Source organism: Mus musculus, chromosome 7 (genome assembly GCF_000001635.26).
Source record: "Mus musculus strain C57BL/6J chromosome 7, GRCm38.p6 C57BL/6J".
Taxonomy (NCBI): domain Eukaryota; kingdom Metazoa; phylum Chordata; class Mammalia; order Rodentia; family Muridae; genus Mus; species Mus musculus.
Genome location: NC_000073.6, coordinates 29319212 through 29341564, shown reverse-complemented (window position 1 = coordinate 29341564; position 22353 = coordinate 29319212). Strand labels below are relative to the sequence as shown.

Here is a 22353-nt window from a genome sequence, read left to right as displayed (position 1 = left end):
TGGCAGATGGAGTGGGACCTATGGGGGTCTCTGCCTGTCTGCATGAGCCAACACCACAAGGAGTTCTGGAGTGTCGCACATTTCCACAGGGTCCTTGTGGCTGTGGGGAGAACACGGAAGGCAGGTAACCCTGGAAGAGACAGTGGTGGCGATGCTGACGGGTGGCACTTGGTGGAGGTGACAAGCAGTGATGGTCGTAAGATCCAGGTGAAGCCCATCATTCCAGACGCTCGGGTCACAGCAGGCACAGAGGAGGATGGGGGCAAGATGGGAGCGAGCCAGGTGGCCTGCAGCCTGCCCCCCAGCCCCGCCCCAGCTATGTGGGCATGGCATTACTGCCTGACTGCCTTACACTGAACTCCTTCAGGCCCTTGGTCTCTGAGGCCCAACTTCCCTTCCATTAGATGGGACAATAATGGGTGGCCCGGCTGGACAGTGTTCCATACTTGTTAATCCTAGCACTCAGGAGGGAGAGGCAAGAGGGTTAGGAGGTCAAGGTCATCTTCAGCTACACAGCAAGCTGGAGGCCAGCCTGGGATACATGAGTTCCTGTCTCTAAAACTTTGGTGATAACAGTAACATAGCTGTGGTCCAACGAAGGTCATGTGGACATAGTGAAGCCGCCGCTGCTGTGCTTAGTCTCTGTCTATTGTGCCTTTCTCCTGCCGGCGATCTTGTTGAGTACGGAAGAAAGCTTGAGGCTGCTCGATCCCATGCATCACCATAAGGGAGCTATCTAGGCTCTCCCAGCCCTAGTGCCCCCACCTGAAATACAGCATCGGCAGCTCCTGCAGCAGAAAGTGCCGGGGGCTTTATGGGGTGCCGTGTGGCAAACGTTTAAAACCAGGCCTGACCGTGTCCCGGATCTTTGCGGTCATCCTTGTAGCTGTCGCCCAGGACCGCCTGCCAGCCCCTCGGAACCTGGACGGAGCAGTAACATGTCACAGCCTCACGAAGAAGGGCCATGGCTAAAACAGGGTACCAGTGCAGAGTGCACCTCCCCATGCCCCCGCCCTGTCTTAGCTGGAGCAGGGTCATAGCCTCTGGACAGGCCACCCTCATACACTTGCAGCTTGAAATCGCCATCAGTGGGTCATTTCTCAGAACACAGACTCACTAATGGGAAGGGACAAGGCCAGTGCACACATGAGACACGGGCGTCCTTGCTCATCTAGGACAAAGTCCAAGCCTTCATCCACGGGCCTCACATCCACACATGCCACATTGAAGGGAAGGTCTTCCGAGATCACCTCTGCAGCTGGGGTATCAGGTTGCCTCCCTCGCCTTTCTACCTGGAACTCTCTGTGTGGGGTCTAATTTCACTCTCCTGCATCCTGACGTTCCCATCACAGCCACCTGCAGAGCTAGTACCCCCTGCACACTGCTTGGGGGCATCTTCTAAAGTGGTTACCGGAACCGCGCTGAAAGCATGTCACGTGTAATCCAATGTGGGCATCTGAAATTGAGTTTGACAAAATGCTCATCCTTTATGCAGTTTACACTGGTTTTTTTTTTTGGGATTTTTTTTGGGGGGGGGGTTGTTTTGATACAGGTTCTGATGTAGTTCAGGCTGGCCAAAACCTCAGGGATTTAGCCAGAGATGATCTAGAACCCATTTGTCCTTTTGGCCCTGCCAGTCAAGTGCCAGGATGACAGGCCTGAGACACTATACCTAACGAGAGTGAGCCATTAGAATCCTAAACTTTAAGAAAAAGATGCTAAGGATGTGTTTTTATCTTTAAGTATGTATATCTGCATGTCAGTATTACATGTGACTACAGGTTCTCATGGAGGCCAGAGCCATGCGAGCTCTTGGGAGCTGGAGTTACAGGCAATTGTGGGGAATCAAATTCAGGTCCACTGGAGGAGCCAGAAGCACGCATAACTTCTCTTAGCTCCTATCTTTAAAAAAAAGAAAAAAAAATAAGTTAATTTGCAGTTAAAAATGGTGGCACATACCTATAACCCCTGTTATTATCTCTCGGGAAGTTGAGGCAAGAAGAATGCTGTGCATTTCAGGCCAGCCTGGGAGGTGGCGTCAGACCTCCTCCAAAACAAGTCACAAGGAGAAAGATTTGAGCCCTTGGCACTGCCATTGGCTTTCCAAAGTTTGGTTGCAGTAGATAGTGGGAAGCGCCTTGTAGCAGTTCAGCAAGATAAGGAAATGAGGCCAACGGCTCAGTGCGTCCTCCTGCGCAAACCCGACAACCTAAGCACAAAGTGGGAGGAGAGCCAAGTCCACAGAACTGTCTACCTCCACACGGGGCCCCTCCCCAGTGCACACAGTGACAGTAAATTGATTGTCAAGTTAAATTAAGAGTTTGTTATTGCAGCAACTCACCCTGAACTCCCGAGTGAGTGACCCTCTCTTGTCTTTGCTTCTGCAGTGACATGGGCTCCAGGGCCGGCTACCCCACTCAGGTTTACAAAACAGCCAGTGCAGAGACTCCCCGGCCCTCCCAGCTCTCTCAGTGCAGCCCCTTCCAGCTCTCCACCTCCGTCCCCAAGTCTTTCTTCTCCAAGCAGCCCGCACACAACAAGCATTCAACAGGATGGAAGAGGACAGACGAGCCCCCACCACGGCCACTCCCCTTCACTGACAGCAAGAAGTAAGTGCCACCTCGAGACCACCCGGCCATCTCTGGGACAGGGAAAGAGTGACTCTCTGTGCTGTTCTATATCCTGGATTTACGTCTGTGACCAAGACAGGTGACAGAGACCCCCGTCCCTAGGGAGCTGACAATTCAGTTGAGATGACAAGAAGTACAGTAAGTAAGGAACTGGGTTTGAGTGTGGTGGCACACGGCTGTACTGTCAGCACTCCCATCCCTGGGGAGGCTTGCTGGTAGTTTAGATGGGTCCCAGGGGTTGGGCTTGGGTCACGTGGCCTAACGGCCTGCACTTTGTACCCACTGAGCCATCTCCCTGGCTGTTTGCTTGCCTGCTCGCCTTTGAACGTATTCGTTTGTCTGTATGTGAGTTTATGTGCACATGGGTGTGAAAGCCAGAAAAATGCATCCTCTGTTGCTCTCTGCCTATTGCTCTGAGGCAAGGTCTCTTCATGGACCTTGGCCTCCCATATTCTCTGTTAGACTGGAATCCAGCACAGCACCGTGATCCTCCTCAGAGCCAGGGTTGCAGGAATGGGCAAAAGGCCTGGCTTCATAGCTGCCAAAGGCTGAACTCTGGTCCTCATGATGGTACAGCAAACACTTTTAAAACTGCTGAGCCATCTCTCCAGCTCTGTATACAGTAAGAGATAGGCGGGGAATGGGGGGGTCTGTGCAGTTAAGAAAGGGCATTGGTAGTAAGGCATAACTTAGTTGATTTCTTGTCTAGAATCCCCCAGTGAGGGGCTGGAAGCGTGACTCAGTGGTCAGTGGTAGAGCCCCTGCCTAGAATCCCCCTACCTTTTAGAGGACAGTTCTCTCCTTCCTCCATATGTGTCCCAGGGGTCAAAGTAAGGTCCTCCAGTTTGGCAGCAAGCACCTTTCCCATCTCTCTAGCCTTTTCTAAATGCATTCATTTATTGAAGGCTCACAGCAACTCCATTGGTTGAGGAGTTTCTGGCTCCCTCCATCTGTTCCTCTCAACACCTTCTTTCCTGACCTGGATGGGGCTGTTTAAATCCGTGCGTGACACAGAGCTTGGGGGAAGAAAAGCACCAGGAGACAGAAAATGGTCCCAGGAGGTGTTAGCAGGCTCTGAGAATCCAGTTCACATGTCTCACTGACAGACAGAGGGGACTCTGAAAACTAGAATCTGGTCATTTGCTCTCCTTACAGTCTCCAGCCACCCCACCCCACCCCACCCCAGAGTTAATGTTGGAGGCTCAGACACACTAGGCATGCTCTGTACCATGCGCTGTGTACCACCCTTCTGTACAGACTCCTGCCAGATCCTGCCTGCTCCTTCTCATACCTCCATCCTTCATTCTGCTCCAGCTATGCTGAGCTTCAAACTTGATGTGTGCCAACGCCACCCCAGGGCCTTTGCACTGCCTCTAAATGTCCTGGAACAGTCTCCTTCCGGGTAGTCTCAAGCTAATGCCACCTGCTCAGACAGGCCTTTCCAGCCTGGATAGGCGAGCCTCCACTGTCAGTGAGTGTCCCTTCACTGTGATCTACTTCACATTTCTCCCACTGGAAGACAAGTGCCACTGTCCTCAGTCACGAGGCACTTGTGACCTGCCTCGCACACACCAAGGTAGCTTGGTCAGTAAATGGACTAGCTATGGATCTCACTTGATTCTACAACTCCAGTAAGCAAGAAGCCCCCCGCTTTTCAGTGCAGCCAGAAGATCAAACCCCGCAGAGCCTCATCTGCCCCTGTGTCCTGTGGCTCCTCATGTGCCCTCTTGTCTTCTTGTCCCCTCCTCATGGGCATCACGCCCTCTGCCTGGAGCTCCCACCCACCTCACCTGCTGTGTGTGGCTCTGTAGGCCCATTGTACTTGAGGGACACAAACTGACACTAGAAATGGATGTCACAGTTCTGGAGGGCTCTGCGGGGGTCTCCCACTGGCGTCTGTGAGGGAGGGAGAGTCTGTCCCAGGGCCCTCTCTAGCGCCCTCTGCTTTCAGGAGGAGCCGCTTCACTTGGCAGCACACCATTCATCTTCTTAGGGCCTTTCCCTCTGGTGGGGCTGTGGTCGCCTTTCCCCAGTCTTACCAGATTATCATCCATCCTGGTGGCTTCATTTCCACTTGGTGATCTCCCCAGAGGCCCTGTTTCTAGGTGGGATCGCATTCACACTGGCTTCTTTTCTTATTCAACCTAGTATTGTAGACGTGCTAGGTGAGCACTCTACCCATGTCATGATCTGGATCTCTCACACACAACACACACACATGCACATGCACACACACTCATGCACACACATGCACACACACCCCTCTTTCCCCCTGATGCTGTCAGTGGAACCCAGGGCCTTGTAGACACTAGGCAAGTATTTTGTTCTCTGAGCTGCATCCCCAATCCTGGTCTTTTGAGACAGAAACTTGCCCTGCCTCTGTCTCTGGAGTACTAGGGCTGTAATGTGTGCCACCATGTCTGGCTACAGATATATTTGTTAAAATCTAAAATATAAAAGGCTGACTAAGCGTTTTATATTTTAAGATTTATCTATCTTATGTGTATGAGTGTTTGCCTATATTATTCTATGAGTACTTTGTGCATTCCTGGTGCACATAAAGACCAGAAGAGGATGATCCCCTAAACAGGCAGTTCTGAGCCACCGTATGGGTGCTGGAAACTGAACTTGGGTCCTCTGCAAAAGCAGAAATTTTCCTTAACTGCTAAGCCACCTCTCCAGGCCTGACTTACAAAGTTGCTGGGCAAGGCGGGGCCATGTTTTGTTTGCCAGAGTTCAAACCCAGGGCCTTGTGCGTCCTAAGCAAGGTCTTCTCTGCTGAGTGCATCCTGGCCGTGGAGCTTTTGACTCAAACTCCCCCTGAGCATCTCAAGATCATGACCTTGTCACTTAGAAACTCTTGAGTCATCTAACCCAGTTTTTCAGAAAACACTATTTTTGACTCCTGGCTAAATTCCTTGAGTTCAGACAAACTGTCACTGAAATACGACACTGTTGCTAGGGTTCAGGCTTGGTGGTAGAAACCTTGCCTTGCCTTGCCTTGCCTTGCCTTGCCTTGCCTTGCCTTGCCTTGCCAGCCTGTCACAATCCACAGACCTCTGTAAAGCATGAGGCCCCACAAGGGTCATACTCTGTAGCCTGCCAGCCAGGCTTTGCTACCTAGCCCCATACCTCCTGGCAACCCCACAAGAGGGGCCTTGTTCTTACCCCCATTTCCCAAAGGCACCAAGGTCCCCAGTGAGACAAGGCCCAGCAAATTCAAGACTCAAGCCGAGGGCATCTTATCTCTCAGACTCAAGCATGGGGACCACATACAAGATGGCATGCTCCTCTTCTGAGAGAAGCATCCTGGGGGAAACCAATGCCCTGTGTTGAGGCACACACTGCTTGTTGATGAAAGATGATGAGCTAGAGAGAAATAGGCCCTGTGTTGTAGGGCCTGAGCATCTGCCACAACAGGGGCACCAGGCTGGCTCTGACCAACAGCTCTTCCTTCACTCTGCCACCAGAGGGATGTCAAGGGATGGGGACCCACCATTGGCTGCACCTCAGGGTCATCTCTAAAAATGGGGTGGTGATAGTTGCTACTACAGGGGTGCTGTGAGGGGTTTCAGGGTTATCTCAAGTCTACAAGCACAGGGTGGCTGGTGAAGGCCACTCTATGCCAGAGGCATGGGGCCAGAACATGGCAGCCTTCTCAGCTATAAGCTTCTGCGTCCTCCACCTCAAAGGCTGATCCAGCTGAAAGACTGGCACTACCTCACAGCTAGGTGGCTGTGTGGCAGGGAACATAGTTCAAGTTGCCATAGCCATACTTGAGCCTGTCCTCCAGCATGCAGCCACACTGATACCATGCCCCTCAGCACCCCACTAACATGCCTGACACATGCAGAGCTCAGGAGCATAGGAATTACAGGTGTCTGTGAGCCACTGTGTGTGCATGTGCTGGAAACCCAACCTGGGCCTCCAAAGGGCAGCAGCTTCTCTTACCTAAGCCATCTCTAAAGCAGCCCCCTCATCTTCCTTCCTTCCTCTGTCTGCCTGTCTGTCTGTCTGTCATTACTGTTGTTTGAATCTCTCCTTATTACCGTTGTTTGAAACTGTCACCATATGGGGTACAGAGTAACCTGCTCGCCCCCCAACTATAGACTTTTAATTTGCCCAGATAATTCCTTCCTTGTAAGGGACAGAGACAGCATACCCCAGGCCTGCAGGGTGATTTAGGCAGGAATATGGCCCGACAAGAAAACCCACTACCCTCTCTGCCTGCCCTTGTTAAAATTGCACTGAGATACAGGGGAAAAAAAAAAAAAAAAAGATGCAGACTAGAGACTCCCGCAGCCCAAAACATCTCACTTCTTTTCTGGGCTCAGAGACTCTTTCTTTCTCCAGTAACAAATGGTAAAGGCCAGGCGCCAGGCTGCTTTAGGCTGCTTATGATGGTGGTTGTTGTAACACATGCTCGTGGTAAAATAGGCTCACAGTTCAGAAGGGAGAGCCCCATCTCTCCACAACTCCATGTGACCGCTGCTCCCCAGCGGTGCCCGCCAGTCCCCTTACTCCCAGGAACCGTGTTCTGTAAGCAAAGTCCATTTCCTAACTCAGATATGGGCATGTTTCACAATATCATGACAGTCTTTCATTGTCAGTCCATCTGTGATATAAACATGACATTTAGACCCAGGCATGGTGACTTATGCCTCTCACCCAAGCAATCAGAAGACCGAGGCAGAATAATGTGTCCCAGGCCAGCCTGAGCCACTTAACAAACCCTCTCTCAAAAGAGCCAAGCAGAAGAACAAAGGAAAAGCGGGGGGGGGGGGGGGGGCAGGGGAGCCGGCTGAGGCGTAGTGTTGGTAGTGGAGTACATGCCTAGCAGGCAGGAGGCCCTAGGTTTGATCCCGTATTCTCAGAGAAGTTAATTAAGATAAGGGCTGGGGAGTGGTTAAGAGCACTGGCTTCTTTTCCAGAGGGCCGACAATTCCAGCCTTTATAGGTACCAGGCACACAAGTACAGTGCACAGAAATACATGTAGGCAAAACATACATACGCATAAAATTAAAATTTAAAATAAATTAGGTATGGTGGTGTGTGCTTTTAATCCCAGTACTGTAGAAACAGAGGAAACTGGGTCTCTACATGTTCAAGGCCAGCGAGGCTATACAGAAAGTTTTAGAATAAGAATATCCAGGGCTACAGGGCTGTCTCAAAAAGGGAAAGAAAAAAAAAGAAAAAAAAGAAAGAAGCCTATGTTTATGGGAGTGGCTTCCTTGAATTTTGTTTGCTTGGTTGGGTGTGTGTGTGTGTGCATGTATGTTCATGTATCTGTGTGTTTCTGTTGTGTGTACATGTATTTGTGTGAAGAGACTGTGACCAAGGCAACTTCTAAAGAAAGTATTTATTTGGGGCCTACAGTTTCAGAGGGTTAAAGTCCATGACCACGGTGGTGGGGAGCATGACAGCAGAAAGGCAGGCCAGGTGCTGGGACAGTGCTGAGAGCTTACAACCACTAGTCAGAAAGACACTGGGAATGGAGAGTCTTTTGAGACCTCCAAGCCTTCCCCCAGTGACATGGGTCCTAATCCTTTCCAAATAGGTCCTCAGCTGAGGACCTAGTATGAGCCTCTGAGGGCCATTCTCATTCAAACCACCACAGACGTAACGGGCCTTGTCTGAGCCCACGGCAGAAGCAAGCAGGGCCGTGACTGAGATGGCAGGCCTGTCCTTTCCTGGGATCCCTTTCTGACCCCAGCCCACTGTGGCCCAGTGATCCCAGAGGTAGTTCTGGAAAGCTACGGAGGCAGAGCTGTGGGTCAGCATGCCATAGAGTGAGAAAGACAGTGACCCCCGCTTCCCACCACCCTTGGGATCAGAAGGCCACACCTAGGGTAGCAGCAGTTTGGCCTCAGGCCCCTGTGGTATGGGGGAGTGTTACCCATGTGACAGGACAGGAAGCACCAGAGTTTCTAAAGAAGGAGTGATGGGGTACCCCATCATTCTTGTCAGGGACCTGCTCACCTCTCCCCACCCAGCTCTCATGAGCCCTGCCGCCTACCCATTCTCTTTACATACACATCAGGACCTAAGACTGGCTAGCCATCAGCTCAACCCCCAGGGTCCCATCACAAATCTGCAGAGTGGCTCTTAAGTCTGCAGTCTCACAGTCTGTCCCTGGCTCCTCCACCTGGTGTCACCACCTCACAGCCTCAGCACCCACTCACTCTTCCACCTGGGTGGACTCCTCCCTTGTCTCCCCCTCCCCCTAGATTTCACCCCTTCACCCCACAGAAGAATACTTCCAATTTCCGTTCCTCTACCTAACCATATTTGCTTCAAAACAAGTCTCTGTCTCACACATGGGCTCTACTCTGCTCACTTGCCTACAGTCAGTCCCCTCCTGCAGGTGGCTCTGTAGTCCCTGCCTGCTGTACCACCTCTCTCTGCTCTCCCTGTAGGCCCAGTCAGAGCAGGTTCGAAGCACAGTGAGTGCAGAGAGCTAGGTGATGTAGAGGAGGCCCGGCCATCTGGTGGTGGCCCTGAGAATCTGCTTACAGCCCTCTGACTCCAATGTTCTCGTGACAGGCAGGTGGACACCAACGCAAAGAACGTCTTTGGTCAGCCACGGTTGAGGGCATCCCTGCGAGACCTCCGGTCCCCACGGAAGAACTACAAGTCGACCATCGAGGACGACCTAAAGAAGCTCATCGTCATGGACAACCTGGGGCCAGAGCAGGAGCGCGACACGGGGGTGCGTGCGTGCGGCTGGCGGCCCAGGGCAAGCGGGGAGGGGGCGATGCTCTCTGCCGTGCCTCCAGCCTTTGCTGTCTGCCGGCCCTGTTGTGGGTGGGGAATGCAAGGAGGGACAGAGCCAGGACTCAAGCCAGCTGGGGAAGGCCCTGGTGACCATGAGTCTCATGTTTTTCTCCTAGAGCCCAAAAAGAAAATGGTCCTACCCCCTCTTCAGATCCCAGCCACAAGCAGAAAGAGCTCCCAGAAACTACTTAGGCTCTCATTCCCCAAAGACAGTAAGGCCGAAGCGGCAGGCTCTATGGTCCCTCCATTGCCCTGCCTGCCCCTCATCGTCAGTCTGGCAGTCTATGGAAACCTAGACAGCTCTTCACTGGGTATTGTGGCACACACCTGTAACCTGCAGGAGACTGAAACAGGAGGGTCTCATGATCTAGGCCAGCCTGGGTTACGTGGTTTCCTGAGACCATATCTGAAAAGAAAAGGCATGTGCAAATGCAATGATGAAATGCTTATATAAGCTTACTGTTGGAGGATAGGCTCAGAAGCCATGGGCATAGGTCAGGGGTTGGGAGCCCTTGGGGAAATGGATGCTGGGTGGACAAGAACTTGCCAAAAATCCCCTGAGGCCCAGGACCACAGCCCAGCGTGCCAATCCCTTGTCCTACCCTGTCTTGACAGCAGTCCCCCCAGAAGAGCCTGCAGCGGACACTGTCAGATGAGAGCCTGTGTAGCGGGCGCCGGGAACCCAGCTTTGCCAGCCCTGCCAGCCTGGAGCCCGGCCTGCCCAGCGATGTGCTCTTCACCAGCACCTGCACCTTCCCCTCCAGCACACTGCCTGCCCGCCGCCAGCACCAGCACGCCCACCCACCCAGCGGGGCACCCAGCACCACTCCAGCCACTGGCAATGGCTTCCCAGAGAAGAAATGTGAGCCTGGACATCTGGGGGCTGCAGGTCCCCCTGGGGCTAGGAAGTTGGGCACACTGCAGGTGGGAGGCACCTGGTGGTCATATGTGGCCAGGCCTTGTGAGGGAGGGAAGGGTGCACAAGTGCTCCAGGGAACCTCAAGGAGTGAATATTGCTGGCCAAAATGCTGGGTCACCTGAGACCAGACACAGTCAGCCCCCTCACACGCCCCCATGCCCAGAGACAGGTGTTGACATCCTCAATTTCCCAGCGACTATGCCTTATCATCCTCCCTGCTCCCAGCTAAACGTCTCATTTCCTGAACATTTACTTAGTGACCTGACTTCCCCAGATATGCCATGCTTAGTGGGGGTTCCTGGGTGAGATTCATCCACACCTTTATTTCATCCAGCAGGTATTTATTGACTCTGCCCCATAAGTGGGCCACTGGAACAGCATCTCCTGACACATGTCACATGTCCTGACAATGTCACATCTCCTGACAATGTCACATGTCCTGACACATGTCTCTTGGAGGTTGGAGGAGCATGAGTTTGAGGCCAGCCTAGAATCCTAGCAAGTCCCATCTCAACTAAAAAAAGAATGACTGGCAAAGCAGCCAGGGCCGCACAGATATGCTCCGTGAACCCTTCTCATGCCCTGGCAGGCCGTGGCTATGACTACCCCGAGCTCACTGGGGACACAGCCCACACAGACACACTGGGGGCTGTTTTTTTCACTTGGGGCCTTTGTTTGAGTGTGTCGTCCTAGCTGATCTGGAACTCACAGAGATCTGCCGGCCTCTGCTTCCTGAATGCAGAGCCCTGGGATTTTAGGCCAGAGCCATCACTCCTAGCTACCTTTCATACCCATCCTGGTAGGAGTGGCAAGTAGCCTCACTGCTGGTGTGTGCCGGTCACTGCTGGTGTGTGCCGGTCACTGCTGGTGTGTGCCAAGGGTTTCAGTTAGGAGGTGGTGTCCCCTCATCTTCTACATGGGAAGCCTCTGTGTCTCAGACTAATGGAGGATAAAGGGGACCCTGGGCTCTCTTGAAATGGCCATCTGTCCCTTAAAAATGGTCTGCAGTAGCCCAGTACGGGGAGCAGGCCTGTGATCTAACACTTAGGAGGTGAAAGCAGGAAGACCCAGAGTTCAAGGTCAGCCTCATCTGCACAGTGAACTTGAGGCCAGCTTAGTGTAGTGAAACCTTGCCTCCAAAAGCTAACGGTTGTTTCAGTCCTCCCACGGCACCCTGTCCTTGTGTCTGTGTCCCTGCCCTGGTACTCTGGGGCTGTAACCCCTTCCTCAGGCCACTCCACACACAGCTGTGCTCTAGGCTGAACTTCCTGCCCTGCTGACAGCATCCCCGCCACCCCTTGGGGCTGCCCCCATGCTACCCAAGCTTACCTTTGTCTCCTGCCTCTACTCTCAGCCTTGATCACCCCTCTGGCTCCTAGGTAGGGCCTAGTACACAGGACATACCCAACATGAAACCAGAAGAAGCTGAGACTCCTCCTCTGCCATTCTCTCGAGCCCTGCATCCCTCCCCTCAGCCTGTCAGACTACAATCTCAGGGTTCTCCCATCCACCATGCCTGACCACTCTGCCCCCTGTCCCTGTGACAGCCTCATCCACTCTGGGTGTCTTCCTCTTTGGACTAGGAACACCTTAAGTCCAAGGCCTGGTAGCCTCTGTATATCAGGCCTCTGCCTTACAGACATACCTCAAAATACCAGGGTTCTTTGATGGGCCATAAGTCCTGACGAGATCTGCCATGGAATTGTCAGGACATCATTGTACTGCATTGCTGTGGGGACAGCCAGATAGCCTGTCCCCACATCCCAGGGGTGGCTACACACCTCTTCAGAAGGGACCACAATACTTCACGTAGTGACCACCAGGTTTGTCATTTCCCTGGCTCACCCCTGCTCTTTCTGAGCCACCCAGACCTCCTCGGTGTTCCACAAACCTCTGAGACTGTTCCACGAGAACGCTTTTCTCCCCAGCCTCTCCCTGGTACCTACCCACCTTCCATTGCAGAGCTTTGCTTTCAGGTCACCTCAGCAGGACTTCCCTAGTCCCATATATAGAAAGCCACCCACACAGACACCCAGCTCCCAGCGCCCATGCCCTGTCCCTCCACACTGACTGTGTACTCAGCTGCCTCCCCATCTCCACCTTCCCACATAGCTGCCATCTCAGCCTCGGAGCTCTCGCTGGCTGACGGACGGGACCGGCCTCTGAGGCGACTTGACCCCGGGATGATGCCGCTACCGGACACGGCCGCTGGTCTTGAATGGTCCAGCTTGGTGAATGCTGCCAAGGCCTACGAAGGTGGGTAGCCTCCACCCAGCCGCTCCTGACCCTCAGTGGTTGTCTGTTCCCAGAGGATGACTAGAGGGCCTATGGCTTTGCCGGACCTCGTGCCTGTGTTCCAGAGTCGCGGAGAACAAAGTTAAAGCCTTTCGTTGTCATCTGCTGACCACGCAGCCCAAGCAGGTGACCTTTTGATCACCTGCTACTTGGTCCACGGAAGGAGATCCCTCACCAACCGCCTGGGCTATATAGTAATGGTCGTGTGAAAAATGGGCCCAGAAACCCCGCACAAACAATACCCTACTGAAGGCTGCATGAGACCCATCTCAAAAAAGCAAAAACAAAACAGAACAAACCCAGGCAGGCTAGCCTGATCTATGTAGCAAGTTCCAGGACAGCCAGGACTGTAGAAAGACCCTGTCTCAAAAAAAAAAAAGTCCTGGTTGAGCAGTCAAATTACAGGTGAGAATTCTAAACTCAGTAAACTGAGTAGGACCAGAGTCCTTGCAACCCACCGGACAGCCCTATCTGTCCGGGATGCCTGTTAGCACTCTGACCACCGTATCCCCACCTCAGCCGGCAGAACAGAAGAAAGACACCTTCTCTGAGGGGAAGCCTTTACAGCTTCCTGTTTGCCAGACCCTCAGACCATGGCTGTGCCTCCTCAGACTGGGAATTGGGGGGCTGGCAGAGAACCCAGGTGGAGTGCTCATGTGCAGGACCCTGGCAGAGAACCCAGGTGGAGTGCTCATGTGTAGGACCCTGGCAGAGAACCCAGGTGGAGTGCTCATGTGCAGGACCCTGGGTTGTCTCGGCTTCGGTTTGCAGGGGAGAGTTGGGTTGGGTTGGGTTGGTTTAGTTTTGGGTTGGTTTATTGATTGTGTTTGTTTTGTTTTGTTTTTTATTTGCTTTGATTTTTGGTTTGGTTTGGTTTGGTTTGGTTTGGTTTGGTTTTTTATCTCTGTGTAGCCCTGACTGTCCTAGAACTCACTCTGTAGACCAGGCTGACCTCAAACTTGGAATTCTACCTGCCTCTGCTTCCTGAGTGCTGGGATTAAAGGTGTGGACCACCATCTTCGTTGGTTTGGCCTGTCTGTCTGTCTGTCTATTTTAGACAGGTATCATATAGCCCAGCTTACTCTCAAACTCACCATATAGCTCAGGGTGGCCTTGAACTCCTTCCAGCTTCATCTATTGAGCACTAGGATTATAGGTTTATGCACTGGGCCCAGCTCAGAATTCCCCAGCATGGCCTCAGATTTGTGGTCCTCCTGCCTCAGCTCCTCTAGTACTGGAATTTCAGGGCTATGCCACCACCGCGACCTGGCCCAGCCATGTTAAGTTTTTTGTAATTCTGAATGCCCACCCTCTCAGCCCAACCTGGAGTACCATCATCACACAGCATGTGTGGACTAGGTGGGCATTTTTCATGCTGACCTCTATCGAAAGAACCATAGTAGAAAAGCAAGAATGATTTTAATTACAATAGGACTTCTGTGTTTGTGTCCCACATGTTCTGCCATCTAGCAGTAGCCCCAAGGATGTCAGGCTCACCCTGCCATCCCCACTACAGGGCAGGGTCAGGCCAAGCATCACGTGGATTCCTGGCTTGGAGAGGGAGGGCAAGCAGTTGGGGCAGGACCAGATCTAAAAACTCGGAGCTCAACCTGCTGGCTCCCAACATAGGAAGTACCAAATGGGTTGACAAGGAAACCGGAGACTGCCGCCTACGTGTGATCTCCAGCTTTGCCTGTGAGGAGTTTTGTGACAAGCCATTAACCCCTCATGCCTCAGTTGCTCATCTGTAAAATCTCTCTGCCCAGCAAGTTGTGAGTATTAGATGAACTTGTACTTGTTAAAGTGCTTATGAACTACGGCAGTGCTGAGATGAGCATCAGTAGAGCCCCTGCCTAGAGTCCCCCAATGAGGGGCTGGGGGTGTGGCTCAGTGGTAGAGCCCCTGCCTAGAATCCCCAGTGAGGGGCTGGGGGCGTGGCTCAGTGGTAGAGCCCCTGCCTAGAATCCCCCAGTGAGGGGCTGGGGGCGTGGCTCAGTGGTAGAGCCCCTGCCTAGAATCCCCCAGTGAGGGGCTGGGGGCGTGGCTCAGTGGTAGAGCCCCTGCCAGAATAGATACAATATATTCATACTGTAATATGAACCCTATTTGTTCTTGTGAGTTTCTGAGGAATTTTGGATATTTAGCTCCTGAGAGCCAGGAAAAGCACAGACTCTGAGTCTCAAGGGTCTGCTTGAGCTCCATAGCAAGATTCTGTTTAAAATCTTCAGATCCTGGGGCTGGAGAAGTGGCTTAGAGATTAAGAAGACTTGCTGTTCTTCCAGAGAACATGAATTTGGTTCCCAGCGTCCACACTGCGCAGCTTAGATGCACATGTAATTCTGCCTCCAGGGGCATCTGACACTCTGCTTTGGTTTCCACAGTCACCCATACACAAGTAGCATACACTCACACATACACACACATGTGGCATATGCCCACATAGACAAAAACACATGTGTATAAATAAAAATAAACTTCAAAGAAAAGAAAAGGAGCCGGGAGGTGGTGGCGCACGCCTTTAATCCCAGCACTTGCGAGGCAGAGGCAGGTGGGTCTCTGAGTTCAAGGCCAGTCTGGTCTACAGAGTTAGTTCCAGGACAGCCAGGGCTACACAGAGAAACCCTGTCTCAAAAAGAAAAGAAAAGGGAAAAAAAAGGAAGTGAGGAAGAGAAAAAAAAAAGACATCACAAGGAGAACACAAATTGAAACCCAGCTTGTTAGTACACACACCTACAGTTAGAGCACTAAGAAGGCTGAGGCAGGAGCGCCAGGGCGTGAAGGCTAACCTGAGCTACAGAGTGATTCTTTGCCTACAAAATAAAAAAAAAAACAAAAACAAAAACAAAAACCAAACATGATGGCTCAGGCTAAGGCAGGAGAGTCACTGAGTTCACGGCCAGCCATTGCAGCAAAACGAGCCCTGATCAGAGAAGATCTGTTGGGAGGGAATGGAGGGAGATGAATAGGAATTGGTAGGGAGAAGCCAAGACCGCCTACCTGCCCACCCACCCGGAAAAACTGAGTCCCCTTCTGCTTCTCCCTGACAGTGCAAAGAGCTGTGTCACTCTTCTCTCTGAACGACCCAGCCCTGAGCCCAGAGATCCCTCCTGCACACAGCCCTGTGCACAGCCATCTGAGCCTGGAGCGGGGCCCCCAGACTCCAAGAGCCACTCCCACCATGAGGTGAGTTTCCCTGGAAACACTGGGATCCATGCCTGCCAGAGCTCAGCAGGTAGCACAGGTGCACAAGACAGGAGTGGGCAGGCACTGCAGGTCACCCGAGATGGCCCAGGACATCAGGTCTCAGACTTCCAACTTTGAGCCATTCCTCCAGAGTGTTCCCCCAGCCTCCTAGCTGTCTCCCATCTCTGTCCGTCCGTCTGCAGCTTGATCCCCTCTTTGGTGGATCCTCTAATGATGCAGACTTGCCCTCCACCCCCTCTGCACTACTGGGCACATACAGGCAACTTCGCCTCCTGTGGGTACTAAGACAAAGCGCCACCCTCAAGAGAGAGGACAAGGAGACGGGCCACTTGAGCATCTCACCCCAGCTCCCCTGACTGGATGCAATGAGTCTGAGTACTCATACCCAGCAGAGAAAGCTTCAAGGGCCTTGCTGCTTGCATAAGGGTTACCAGGGCACTCACAGCATCTGCGTGTGCTTTCCACAAAGTTCTGCTTGCCACTTGCTTAGTGGTATCTGAAAGCCTTGTCTGAGGAAAATTGTGAGATATATGTATATAATATATATATATTATATATATATATATATATCCCTTCACAGCCTAGTTGGTCTTAGGTCTTGACTCCCATCAGAAGTGTGAGCCTCTGAAGTTACAGAAAACAGGTGCTCTGGTTAAAGACTTTGGGGATCTGTGGCCCTTGGGCCCTCTCCTGGGTTTTACCCTCCCACCTCCGTCCATACTTATAGCTCCCTAAGATGAGGACCAGGAAGGGGAGGAAAAGAGGAGAGCCAGGAGGACCCAGCAGCCTCACTCAGCCCTTCCCCAGATCTCTCCAAAGATAAGATCCAAAAGCATCTCTCGCATCAGCTCCATGCAGAGAGGGGCCGTCTGCTCACAAGACCTGGGGCCGAGAGCAGCTCCACAGCTAGAAACCAGGCAGTAGATCCCAGCCCCAGCTCCTGGGTGAGCAGCATCCTGTGCATCAGCCTGGGTGTCCTATCCCGTAGCAACCGAGTGGCACATTTATAGGCTGCAGAGGGCTGGACATTCTGTTAGGCTGTGTCATCATCATTGATGGCACTCTTGTCTTTTGTCCATTGGCCCACCATGGACCTTATGGGCTTGGGATGGGCTCAGTCTGCAATGCTCACTACATAGAGGCTGAGCATTGAGTGAGTTCTTTGTATCTCATGAGTACCCAGAGAAGGTTCTTCCTAAAGTCATACATAAACCCTGTCTTGCCGGGCACATGCGTATTTCAGGGCAGCTGCCACCTAGCTGTGGCCTGGCCTGGTGCTTCCTCAGCCTGTGTGCACAGGCAGCCAGGGTCCAAGGGCAGGAGGGGACTGCCTCTGCCTTCCCTGCAGAGCTGTTCATCGGTCCCTTACACCCCTGGGCTTTCAGGAAGGTGAGAACAGACTTGTACCCCAAGTCTCTCCCAATTTTTGAGTAAGAACACTTCTCTGAGGTGTCAGGCATCAGGACTGACCCCATCCCTTGTCTCTCCAGCGAGGAGTCACCCCTGGATCTGACAGGCAAGGTGTACCAGCTGGAGGTGATGCTGAAGCAGCTGCACACGGACCTGCAGAAGGTGAGGCCCACAGTGTGCCTCCTGCCTACCCCTCTCCCCCTGCAGGCAGCACTGCACCACACACACACACACACACACACACACACACACACACACACACACACTCCTGCCCCTCTGCTCTGGAATATGATCACCAGGGGATTGAAACGTCAAGCAAGGTAGAGGAAATCGGCATGCAGGTCAGTTAGTAGAGTATTTGTCCAGCGTGCACAAGGCTCTGGGTTTCCTCATACTGCCTGAGCTGGGCATGATGGCAGATGCTGTAATCCCAGCTCTTGTCATGGAGGAAAGAGAATCAGAGACCAGTGCCATCCTCAGCTACATACTGAATCTTACTGAGATACATGAGGGTAGGTAGGCCTTTTTTTGTTTTGTTTTGTTTTGTTTTTGTTTTTCGAGACGTAGGTAGGCCTTTAAGTAATTATAAATAATTACAAATTAAAACGGGAGGCAGATGTTGGCCATCAAGGGGGGAATGGCAGTATATATTATAGGACAGCCATGCAAGTGGGACTCTGCAGCCAATTAAGAGTTTCAGTCAAGGGCTGGTGAGATGGCTCAGTGGGTAAGAGCACCCGACTGCTCTTCCAAAGGTCCAGAGTTCAAATCCCAGCAACCACATGGTGGCTAGCAACCATCTGTAACAAGATCTGACTCCCTCTTCTGGAGTGTCTGAAGACAGCTACAGTGTACTTACATGTAATAAATAAATAAATCTTAAAAAAAAAAATAAATAAATCATTTAAAAAAAAAAAAAAGAGTTTCAGTCAAGCCTCATAGTGCCACACGTGCCTGGAGCCCCAGCTCTAAGCAGAGCAGAGACAGGAGGGTCACAGAAGCTTGCTGGCTTCTAGCCTGTCCAAGAGAACATAACCACAGGTAAAGGGAGAGACAAAGAAATAGGCGAAGAGTGACAGGGACCCCTGGAGCCCTCTTCAGACACATGCCCCTCTGCGCACGCACGCATGCATAAATAAGGAAATAGGTGAAAATGGGTAAATGACTAGTAGATATATCTAGCAACTACCATGCAATATTAACTTAGTGAGAAATAGTCCAGGCCTTAATCCTCCTGCCTCAGCCTTCCCACTCATTGCTGGGAGGCAGAGGCAGGCAGACCTCTTGTAAGTTTGAGGCCAGCCTGGACAGTCCGGGATACACAGAAGCCCTGCCTCAAAAAGACCAAATAATAAATAAAAAAATAAAAAGAAGACAGTCCCTTGTGGAAGGGCACCGTTGTATCTGTGGCGTCCATGCACCCATCTCAGGGTGGAGGGGGATGAGAAGAAGCAGGACTGGGGGAGCTTTACTTGTTTATATATTTGAGGTGATGCAAGGCAGGACCCAGGTTCAGATCCCACCCCGGTATTTAATGCTGCACACACAGCCTTGGCACTCCCTGCGCCAGGATGTCGCATGACCTCGGGAGAGCAGAGCCTGCTCAGGCTGTGGTGGGTCTTGGTTGTTTTCTTCCAGGAAAGTGAAGATGACAGCCATCCCGAAGGTTGGGGTGAGGTGGGGTGGTAACAGTGAGTATGGCTAGCAAATGACTACTTCGGCCTGTCAGTGGTGGGGTGCATGCCTGTGATCCTAGCACCGGAGAGTCTGAGGTCAGCCTGAGCTACATACTAAGACCTTATCTTTAAAAGAAAAAAAAAAAAAAAGAATAAATTAACCCGCAAGCTTTCCAAACTTCCTGTCAGAGTTGAGGCCAGGGTATGAGTTAACTTGCCCTGGGTGGTTCATCTGGAGAAGCAGAGCTGGGATTTGAACCCTTGCAGACAGGCCTCTCAGGATCCAGTGGCTGCGGTCTGCTTCTGCTCTGTGCACCTCAGCCATCTGCCTTACCGTACCTTACTAACCCAGCCCTTTGCCCTCCCAGGAGAAGCAGGACAAGGTGGTGCTGCAGTCCGAGGTGGCCAGCCTGCGGCAGAACAACCAGCGACTGCAGGAGGAGTCGCAGGCCGCCAGTGAACAGCTGCGCAAGTTCGCAGAGCTCTTCAGCAGGGAGAAGAAGGAGCTCTGAGTGCCCCTGGGTCACCCTAGACCGCCCTGGCTGGCAGGCAGTGGGCTTCTGGTTGCAGGGGTGACAGGTCATCCAGCCACAGCCCCGCACCCACTGCCCTGCAACCTTCCTTTAGGGACTCGGGGGACGCCAGGCACTAGTCTCAGGCCCCTCTCAGCTGCTCCCTGCCGCCTTGCAGGCCACAGGAGCGCCCATTCCTAGGACCCAGCTGCCTGGAGCTGTGTCGGTGGGAGGGGCCCAGGAGCCCCTGCATGAGAACTATGGAACGAAGTGAGCCCTTTCTTCCCCCACTCCCTGACAGTCCAGGGCTCCTCTATCCCCAGTGAACTGGCTCCAGGTAGCATGGACATCACCCTCCGAGTCCCCCTTCCACACAGCAGCCAGGAGCACTTTCATAGAGTTTAAATTATTTTCCTGGGGCCCCAGAATGGACAGGACCCATTAGCACCCAGATCCACTCCTTTGAGAAACCCCATTTGTACAGCTAGGACTGTTTATATGATCTTTTTTATCAGCTTCTCTCCAAGCAGCCGCAGGCCCCTCTGCCTTGGAGCTACTGATCTGGCCAGCCATGGGATCCTCCTCTAGGACAACTAGGCCATTGCCCCCTACGCCAGCGGCTTTGAGGAACCTGAGGACAGGGCTGAGGCAGAGCCTTCACCCCCTGTATGGTTGTCTTTCCTTTTACAAGTCTCCCTGGCCACACTCCATCCCCCAGTGGACACCAGCCACGCTCACTGTGCTCCCTGGGGAGCACTCACAGTGCAGCCCCCAGCCCCCAGAGATTCTCCAAAGGCAATAAGGGGCAGCTCAGTGGGGCACGCTGCTCACCCAGGAAACACAAATCCCCCTCCCCCTTTTTTTCCTTCTTTAAAAACAAACAGAAAAGAATATATATATATATATATATATTTATTTTTTCATGTAGAGTTGTGCCGGAACACGTTTGAATGGCCACAGTCTGTGGATTTCCCCAAACCCTGTGGGCTGGAGGTCAATGTGAGGACTCAGAGGGACGTGGGGGCAGCAGGCGGCACAGTTGGCAGCGTAGATTGGACCCAGAGCCATAACGAGATGGCCCAGCCCTCAGACCAGGACCCATCACTTCTCTTTGGGCCCACTACCACACACAACAGGCACTCTGCTCCCGATGGGCCAGGCTGAAGGGCAGGGCTTGAGGAAAGGGTATCCAGAGCTCCCTGTGACCTGCCTCTGACCCCCGGGGAACCCCTGGTTGTGAGGGAGCAGCCTGCCATGCCCTCCACTCACCATGGAATGATGGTGGCAAACCAGACCACCCAGTGTCCTGAACCCTGGCCAGCTACTGTGATGTCTGTCTCCTGATCACCTTTCTAAAGGGTTCTCCAGCCCCTCCCCCTTCCTCTCCTCTCAGAACCCAACCTGGAGCCTTCCCCCTTCCCCCCAACCCCCTCCCTTCATTTCTTTCTTTAATGTGTCTTCTCATATCTTCAGACCATTCGAATCATTTGGGGGACCTAATCATGTACATTGACAGTTGTAAATTTTAATTTTTGCTTTTGTTCTATTATTTTTGTAAGAATTCCTGCAAAAAAAAATTATTTAATTTGAGGTTGATACTCTGTGTAATGACTGGAGATAGCAGGCTTTTTTTTCCAGGTTGATTTATTCCATTTGGATTTTTGTTTTAATCATTCTTTATTGTCTTTTCCTCCCCCTCTTCCCATCCCTGTCTTGAGATTTCTGGCATGTTTCAGGAGGTTTCAAAGGAAATAAACGTTTCATAGAAATGGCTGGTGTGTTCTCCTGCAGCTGCCTGGAAGCCAGTGCTGGCTCCCTCCTCCTAAGCTCATATCACACTCCTGCTGCACAGCATACATTTACCAGCCAGCCGCTTTCCTAGGCACCTGACCATCAGGATGTAAAATGTGCTGAAGTTAAAACAAGCTAGGTCTGCAAGGCGAGCATGGTAACCCGAGCCCTTAATCCCAGCGCTCAGGAGGCAAGGTGGGAGGAGCTCTGTGTTCTAGGCCAGCTTGTTGGAAGTAAGTTCTAGGAGAGTTAGGGCTGCACTGTGAACCTGTCTTCAAAGGGAATGGGGGATGGGCCCCTTTCGCCAGGTGTGATGGTTCACACTTGTAATCCCAGCGCTCTGAGGCAGGAGGATCGCCGAGAGTTCAAGGCCAGTTGTGTTTGTACACATCGGGAATCTCAGAGGTGAACGGGTGTCAGGAGTGCAAGGTCTTCCTTAGCTACATAGCAAGTTTGAGGCCACCTTGTGCTGACTGCAAGATAAGTGGTAATGAAGCCCTTTTTAAAAAAAAGAAGAAGAAAAAAGAAAAACTTTTGGGCCAGAAGTGGCTTTGTGGTTAAGAGCACCGGCTGCTCTTCCAGAGGACCCCCAGGTCCTCACCGCTCACAGTTGCCTGACAGCACACCCAAGAGACCCAGTGCCCTCTTCTGGCATATTTAAAAAACAACAACAACAAAAGCCAGGCAAAGTTAAGATAGCATGCGCCTTTAACCCCAGCAGAGGGAGGTGGATCTGTGAGTTTGAGGCCATCCTGGTCTACATAGTTCGGGGGCAGCTAGGGCTACACAAAAGAAGTCTGTCTCAAAACAAAACCACGGGTGATTGCAGGTAAAGTAAGTACTTGCCATGCTGGTGGGATTTGTATGAAGCCTCCACCCGGCCCCAAACCACGCCCCTCTCCATCCCCCGCTTCATTTGTGTGCCCAGCCCCACCTACTCATCCCTCCACTGGGTCCCACCATGCCGTGGACCTCCCTCTGCCAACAGTGCAGGGAATGGATTGCAGTGGAGAGCTGCCCAGGGGTCCCTGGGGACCAGAGGTAAAGGAAGAGTCATCTAGCTAAAGGAAGTGTCTCGGACCTGAAGCCTCGGCCAAAACCAGGATTTCTATGGCCCTCCAGACAGGACAAGAGGGGGCGG

General features: G+C 52.4%; 1 protein-coding gene across 16 annotated transcripts in view; it reads left to right on the top strand.

The window, feature by feature from the left end:
• The window catches only part of Sipa1l3 (signal-induced proliferation-associated 1 like 3), a 198790-nt gene extending 177597 nt beyond the window's left edge, over positions 1–21193 (top strand). For 12 of the 16 annotated variants that reach the window (XM_011250727.3, XM_017312346.2, XM_006540397.4 and 9 more), the window contains 6 exons: positions 2388–2609; positions 9175–9340; positions 10021–10267; positions 12437–12580; positions 15667–15802; positions 17314–17816. In XM_011250727.3, coding sequence (XP_011249029.1) covers positions 2388–2609; positions 9175–9340; positions 10021–10267; positions 12437–12580; positions 15667–15802; positions 17314–17557 — 1159 coding nt within the window. In that variant the 3' untranslated portion in view covers positions 17558–17816. Of the gene's footprint in view, positions 1–2387; positions 2610–9174; positions 9341–10020; positions 10268–12436; positions 12581–15666; positions 15803–17313; positions 17817–19277 lie in introns of those variants that run through there. The other 4 variants (XM_011250732.3, XM_006540405.3, NM_001081028.1 and 1 more) reach the window with 4 other exon arrangements.
• Positions 21194–22353: the final 1160 nt, after the last annotated feature.